Source organism: Prosopis cineraria, unplaced genomic scaffold (genome assembly GCF_029017545.1).
Source record: "Prosopis cineraria cultivar Desert tree isolate PC_DT_omini unplaced genomic scaffold, ASM2901754v1 PC10, whole genome shotgun sequence".
Classification (NCBI taxonomy): domain Eukaryota; kingdom Viridiplantae; phylum Streptophyta; class Magnoliopsida; order Fabales; family Fabaceae; genus Prosopis; species Prosopis cineraria.
This window is the reverse complement of record NW_026555341.1, coordinates 10,226,256-10,234,274: the sequence shown is the minus strand read 5'-3', so window position 1 is coordinate 10,234,274 and position 8,019 is coordinate 10,226,256. Positions and strand designations below refer to the sequence as shown.

At 34.2% G+C, this 8,019-nt stretch overlaps 1 protein-coding gene across 1 annotated transcript; it reads right to left on the bottom strand.

Annotated features, from left to right (window-relative positions):
* Positions 1–1,890: 1,890 nt before the first annotated feature.
* Positions 1,891–4,401, bottom strand: LOC129322686 (transcription factor MYC2). Its single transcript, XM_054969022.1, has one exon. It carries the CDS (start codon positions 4,201–4,203, stop codon positions 2,161–2,163), a length of 2,043 nt encoding a protein of 680 aa, XP_054824997.1. The 5' UTR covers positions 4,204–4,401; the 3' UTR covers positions 1,891–2,160.
* Between the last annotated feature and the right edge of the window lie 3,618 nt (positions 4,402–8,019).

The window sequence follows — 8,019 nt, the reverse complement described above, 5'->3', positions numbered from 1 at the left end:
GAATCGAAATTTTCGTCATTGGGTGACCTGTGTGTGTCAGAGAGAGAGAGAGAGAGAGAGAGTGTGTGTGTGTGTCTTTTGAGGGGGGGGGGGGGCTCCAGTACACGAAGGCATTTCCAATTTTCTACTTACTTTGAGCGACACATTAACTAACAGGATTAATGCTGCAGCAACACGAGCAGTGATACCAAATGTCTGATGTTAAAATGAATGCGCTCATCAGTACCGTAAACTAAGTGTGCCAGAAGATCCTCTTTCGGCTTCTTTCCCATCCAACGTGAAAGTTATATATATATATATATAGAATCATTTTTATAACTCATACTATTAAAAATTTATTGTAATTTTTTATCCTCTATCACATTAAATTTTAGGAAGAATGACAAATAGATTTCAAAGGATCAATTCATTGTCTTTTTTATTAAAATTTAAAAAATAAATTTTAAATTCATAATAATAAAATTGTAAAATTAAGAGTCGAATTTGTAAATTCCTGAAGGTTGATAATTTAAAATTGGTTGAAACTTAATTTGAATTAATTAGTTTTCTTGAGAATTATCTCTTATTCTCCATAAATTTTATGACAACATAAAGTATTTATATACTCCACCAGTTTTGATATAAAAACTGTATTTAACCAAATCACATATACTGATAAAAAAATTATTTAGTTAAAATCTCATTAAATTACAATAATTTTTCAATTTTACCTTTAAGAATGTCAATTAATATCATGGTAATGATGGATAAAACACACAATATATATATATATATATATCTTATCTTCTTTCAAAATAAGGGCAAAATTATTTAATTATTAAAAAAATATCATAATAAAAGTATCTTTTATATTTAGAGACAAAACAAACTTTTAAAAAATATTTTATATATAGAGATAAAGGAAGTATTTAATAGGGATGGAATTAAAAAGTTATTAAATTTTTAAATATAATTAATAAATTTTAAGATTTTTTTTTAAATTATAATAAGACGTTACAAGGAACTTGTAAATAAAACAGAAGGGGGTAAAAGAGAAAATTAAGAATGAGATTGCCAGATCTATTTTCCTCTTTTAGTCAGACATAATGTCATAAACATGCATCGAATTTAGGACACCGTTAAAGACGATGAATCCCACACAATAAATGGAAAGCAGCTTGTGGCGATTCAATTCAACCACCAATCACTACTGATCAATTATTACATTTATTTCCAGCCAATGAGGGAAGCCAAAACCACCACGAGGGAAAGAAGAAGCCACCTCTTCCCGGAACACAAAGCAAAACCTCATGTCCGACCAATGTTAAGGGCAAAACAGGATCAAACGCTTTTTTCTTTCCATATTCCTACGAATCATGTCGGTGAATATTCAGTGTCCGAGCTGAAATGGGCGGGATTGAGGCGGGGTCAACACTTCACTGATCTGCAATTGCCATAAGAAGAACCCCAAGAAGACACTGCGAAAAACAAAAACGACGAGCTTTCCCAGTGCGAGAGCAAAGTCAAACACGAAAATAGACCCAAGACGTGGGTGCTCACAAAGAAACAAGCACCAATGGAAACAGAAAGGGAAAGGTTTAAGCATTTTTCACGTGGCTGAAAAGGAATCGCCATCACTATGTGCAACCAAAACCCAATCATAACACACAGTCTTCCCAACACATTTCTAACTCTAAAATTTTGATCTCAGACCAAGCTACTTCAACAGAACTCATACAGACTCGAGAAAGTTTCCGTCTCACAAGAAGCAGCAGTTTAAATCTTGAAATTTTGAATTACCATGAGGCTCTCCATTTCTAACAAAATGAAGAACCCATGATCGAATAATATATAATTATATATATTCCTAGTAGTCGCTGCTCTACAGGTAAGATGGACAATACGCAGAGATTTGATGAGGTCCAGATTTATGACAATATATGTACAATCTAAACAGCCAATATTGATACAAAATACTCAGCTTTCACTTCATCGGAGCTACCTACTTTTGCCCATCACATAATCCATGGAAAATTACCTCAGAATTAAACAGATATAGCTACCGAAACAGATAATGGAACAGTGGTTTTTTTACAGGGATTGATAGCTGCCGGGAAGCCTTAAAATCGTCCCAGAATCCTATATCAAAACCTATCCCCATTGTTGTGGAGGATGATGAATCTATCGGGCATCTCCGACCTTGGATGCGAGTGCTAACCGGAGCTGCTCCTGCGTGTAAAATCGACTCCCCATCTTCACTGTCGCTTGTTGGATCATCAGGTCATTAACGACCGACACGCTCGCGTGGTTCACTTCCAGGTCTAGCTCCTGTAAGGCGGCCATCAATCTTGCTGCTGGGTGGTTCCTCTTGCTGCATTGGATTCGAATCATTGCATCCCACCCGATGATCTTCACATCGATATCCAAATCTATTAGCTTGCTGTTTGCCTGGTTGTTGGAGGCCTTTCGCTCTTTATCAGGTGAAGGCGCGCGAGAATCTTTGCTAGTGGCCAGCTCGAGTTCCTTCTTGACAGAATCCAACTGCTTCTGCAAATCATTAGTGTTTAATTCTAGATTCTGGATCTTCGACTTGAGCTCGTTGATGTAAGATATGGCGTCGCCCAGGAGAGATGCTTTGTCCATTTTTGACACGTTTGGGACCACCGCACGAAGTGCGTAGAACCTCTGATTCAGCTTCTCTCTCCTCTGCCTCTCTGCTTCCACGTGATTCAGAGGCTCCTCCCTGCCATTCGCCGGCTTTCGCCCTCTTTTGCGAGGTCGCTTTTCTAGTTCTCCCACTCTGCTGCTATCCGCTTCCTTCACCACCGAAGCTTCGAGATCCGAGTGTTCAGAATCTCCGCCACCGCCGCCGGTGGACTTCATATTAGAAGCAGGCAAAATCACACCGGAAGTGAACGAGAGCATTCCTTCATCGTTACTGCCCTTGGAAGTAGGTGACTTCCTCTTTTTGTTGTCTTCTGCGACGAATGGACTCTGCCCTGTAAAGAAATTCCCATTTCCACCATAAGAGTTCCTCTTGCTCTCCCCAAAGTTCAAAATTTCACCTGATTCCGGCTTCAAGGAATGCAAATTCTCGTTCTTTAGGCCATTTCCGTCTAGCCCATATTCCGAAAAGTTCAACTCCTTCGAAAAGAACCCTTGGCTCTGCGATTGCTGTGCCGCTTGCCGTTGCTGGTTACTATATTGAGTGTTCGGGACATGAACAACACTTGGAGCTTCAGTTAAAGTACTCGAAACTGGGGTTTCAAACTGCATTGGCTTTGCGATTGTCTGAATATTGTGACTGTTATTCGAGCTTGGAACCGAAGCCGGAACAGTAGTGTTGGTCGAATCTCTGATTTCAATTCCAGAAGACGGATCGTTAAGCCAAAGCGAAGAAGGGTCGTTCTCACCTTGATCGGCATTAGGAGCCATGAGAGGCCACGAACCAATTTCTGGATTGTTGAAATTGAACCATACTTTCACCTTGTTCATCAGATCCGAGTTCTGGAAAATCAATTCAGTGGATCCTAACTCCACCACCCCGTTCGCCGATGGTATGCAAACCAAAGTCCGAAGCCCGAACACCTGGCCCTGTCTCGCTCTTTCGCAGGTTGAAGCCGCTAACCTCTCCCCACCGGTGATCCAGACCGGGGCGGAGTTGTAGAAGGCCTGACCCGGCAACCCGTCGCCGTTGACAAACGATTGAGTCATGGAAACGAGAAAGAACCACTCCGTATCGGTGACTTCTTCGTCCACGGCGTCGTCGCTGGGAGCAGATGATCCAGAAATGAGGGAATTCAGCTCGCGCAGAACCTTTTTCCGGTGTTCCTGCTCCGCCCGGGACGACAGCGTTTTGGCCTTCCCTTTTCCTTTATCTTCCTCCCCCTTGTAGTACCCATCGCCCCAGCCGAGGAAGGACGAGCCGGAGTAGTCGTACGACGATTGCCAGAAGATAGCGTAGGTCCAGCTCTCTCTGGCACCTTCAATTAAGGCCTGGAGGCGCCGTTGAAGGGTTTCTTGATTGAAAAGAGAAGTGGAAGACTGAAACTGAGAGAGGGGCTTGGTGGGGTCAGGTCCAGGAGTAGTGTTGGAAGCAGAGGACTGGGGCTGAGGTGGAGGAGGCCAGAGTACGGATAGGTCGGAGCTCATGAAAGCCTCCATAACGGAGGAGTTGTCATCGGTCCAAAGATTCATCGTCGGCGGCGACCTATAGTCCGTCATTCATCCACAGGTTTACCCTAAGAAGCCTGAGAGGCAGAAAGCAGAGAGAGAGAGAGATTGTGTGTGTGCGTGTGGTGGAAGAAGAAGCGAGGGACGGAAGAGAGTGAGGCAGCTAGTGGTTGAGGGTGAATTTGAGGCGGATTGGATTTTGCAGTGCATTTGGTTGAATCTTAGGTTAAAAAAGAAGGGACACAGTGGGCAGAACGGAGTGGCGAAGCAAGAAAGAAAGTGGCTTCGAGGAAAAAGGCACGCCGATTTAATCGGAGACATGGACTGAAAAGGACGGCGTTTTAATCCTTCTCACGATACAGGTCAAAACAAATCCGATTAATGTAAGATAAATTTCCTGCAGGTCCCACAAAAAATATTATTGTTATTATTAAATTTTATCATTCATCTGCCTCCGATTAATATGACGTCGAAAGTGGTCAGCTATAGTTACTTTGTCCCAGGCAAAGATCGTTGCCAGAATAAAATTCTCCCGTGAGTTTAACATATGATGAGGGATATTTGGGTATTTAAATAATGTGCTTTATTTTATAAATATTTTAAATACTAGGATAGGAAGATTTGCAACATGCGTTTGCCATGAACTATGAAGTGAACCCTAGATATTTCAGGCCAAAAAAAAAAACACTGGTTACAGGATATCTACAAGTTTTAAAAGATTGAATCTAATTTAAAAAAACTTAATAATTCATTCCTATAATTTTGATTTAGTTAAAATTTAATTCCTAAATTTTAACTCTTCAACTTGATCTCTATAATTTTGAATTATTGTTATAGAGAAACAAATTAATCTTTAAATTTTCATTCTTACAACCCAATCCCTATAATTTTACTTATTTATAATATTAGTCCTTACATTTATAGAATAAAATTATTATTAGAGCCATTAATGCTTCTAAAAAGCTAAAACTATATGGGTTGTACTCAGTTAAAATTAAAGAATTAAATTACAACTGAGTTAAATTATAAAAAGAACTTAATTATATCGAATTAAAGTTTATAACTTGAGCTACAATTGAATCAATCATTATGAAATATGCATGTTATATTTTACACAATACTTTCTAATTTTATTTGAATGTTTGCATTTAACGCTTATATATAATACTTCGTGGTTATTTTATTTCAATTTATATATTTATTTAAAGGTAAATGAGACAATTACTCCGTAAACAAGGTTTAATAGCACTATAAATCTTAAACTTGTTTGTTGTATGAATTGATCCTTCAACTTTTGAAATAAATTACAAAAAATAACCTCAAGAATTAAAAGACACACACGCTTGTGTGTGTGTGTGTGTGTTTTTTTACTATTCAAACATTTATAAGTGATTATTTTAATATGAACAATAATATGTTCATGATTAACCAAAATTAATGAAAATGCTTGAAAAATATATTTATAACATATTTTTTATTTAACATAATGTTGATAAGTTATAAATATTGAATGAATAAGTTGTTAAGAAATTGAACAAGTTGAGTTTTAACTTTTTTATGTATGAACAAGCCATTTTAAATATTTATAAATGATTGTTCAAATATGAACAACAATACATCAATGACAAATCACAACCCATGCAAATGCTTTAAGAATAAATTTATAACATATTTTTTTATTTTAATATAATATTGATAACTTGTTAATATTAAATGAATAAATTGTTAAAAGATTAAAAACATTTAGTTTTAAAACTTGACAAGTTTTTTCTGTATAGACAAGTCATGCTCGAATATTTATAAATAATTGTTGTGATATAAACAATAATATGTCTATGATTGGCAACAACTTACATAAACTCACAAAGGTTGTAATATATTCTCCTTGGTTTTATTTATAAATTATTTTCAGCATTTTTACTGAATTAAGAAAAATCTTCAATCTCATTAACTCTATCTAAAAATTTAACAAGCTTTAAATTTTACCCTTATTGAATATACTACTTGAAAAAAAAATATTATGACATTTAATAAACATCCCAACATTTAATAAGGACAAATAATAAAAATAAACATAACAATCATTGTGTATATTATAATTTTGTTTTATATAATCAAATGGATTTGGTAGTTCAAGGGTGAGATACCTTTTGCACTGCCAAAAAGTTAGAGGCTCAAATCCTCATTAACCTATTTGATCAAATTTGACCATCGGAGCCAGAACTCCAATGACTAACACTGGCATGATAGCTTTGGTGATTGCCAACAATGATACTTTAAAAAAAAAAACAAGAAGAAGAAAAGAAGCCAGCCATTTGCATCATTTCAGCAAAAAATTTAATTTGTATATTTGTTATTTCTAAGGGCCATTACTGAAATTCTTCCTATTTTTAAAAAGTAATATAAAGATATTAATATTACAAACAACTACATAATTGAGTTTTTTAAATTTTTATTTTTGAATATTTCAAAAAATTGACACTACATTTTCTTACATCTTGCATGTAATGTATTGATATGCCAAATGAATATTAATGTGATATGGTATTTAAATCTTCTAAGATTGATAATCAATATGTTTTATAAAGTTTATCACCTCTGTCAAAAAATATAAAGTATTTTAACTAAATCTCATCATTCAATAAAGTAATTAATTATCTTTGAGTTAACACCATTTTTTATATTTATTCTTATTTATTAATGTGTGTCACTTTAAAGGAAATATAAAATGATTTATTTATTAAGAACATTTTTAAAAAGACACAATAATTATGCATTAAAACATTAAAAATATCTTACATTTTTTAATAAAATGAATAGTTTTTTTAATAAATAGAAGGAGGATTTTATATTTTATAAAAATAATAAAATGAGTACAAATATTTAAAGATAAAATCTCCACATAAATTCATGAATCTCAATTTCAGAACATTTAAATTCATATGATATGTCATGCGTACTTTCGGTAAAGGTATTTTACTTTATTTTAAATATAGGCACTACATATATAAAAGGAAGAATGACACTAAATTCTCAAAACAATCAATTTATAACAATTAGATTTTCAAAAAAATTCTAAAAATTCAATTATAAATATTGATTCAAGTAACCATAAAATTAAGAGTTCTAACCATAAATAAAACACTTAAATTACAAATATAATTCTCAAGTTTCTGTTGAGGTTCCTATTTATTAATATTTGTAATTTATTTTTTAAAATGTTTTATTGAAAACTTAACTGTAATAAATTCTTAGTTTTTTTTTCCATATTTATTGTCCTTCCCACTAAATAGAACTGGATATTTTGTCGCTATATGCGGCCCAATAAATAGAGAGAATATTAGCAAATCTAACAAAGGGAACTGCAAATATTGTGATAAAGACGTTCACAACCTCCTAAATATTATTCCCCCCAATCCTATAAAAAAAACAAATCAGTATCCTTTTTTGGCCTAAGTATATATAAGAAACAGCTATTCACTGTGTTTTGTATTTACTATAATTTCATCTTCTACCTGCATTTACATGAGCATGCTTAAATACATAGTCACAATTTCAAACAATTAATATAGGTATTTTTGAAAAAATAAATCTCATATTTATTTATATATGTAATTATTTATTGATTTTTATTGTATTTCTTGGTACAGTTAAAACGATTATTTGTTTTTTTATTCCCAATAATTTGGAGGGAGTAACATGCTAGACCTCCAACACAATGTATTGTGAAATATGAATCATGCAAAGGCGGCAAGGGTTTTATTTTGAAACAAAGTTTAATGGCAATATGCGGCATTCTAACTTAATTCATCTTCATTTACTTGTCCTGATTTGTTTTTAAATTTTATTCTAAGTAATTGTCCTAAT

Coding starts and splice junctions, on each gene's coding strand:
- LOC129322686 (XM_054969022.1), bottom strand. CDS start 4,203: ATGACGGACTATAGGTCGCCGCCGACGATGAATCTTTGGACCGATGAC.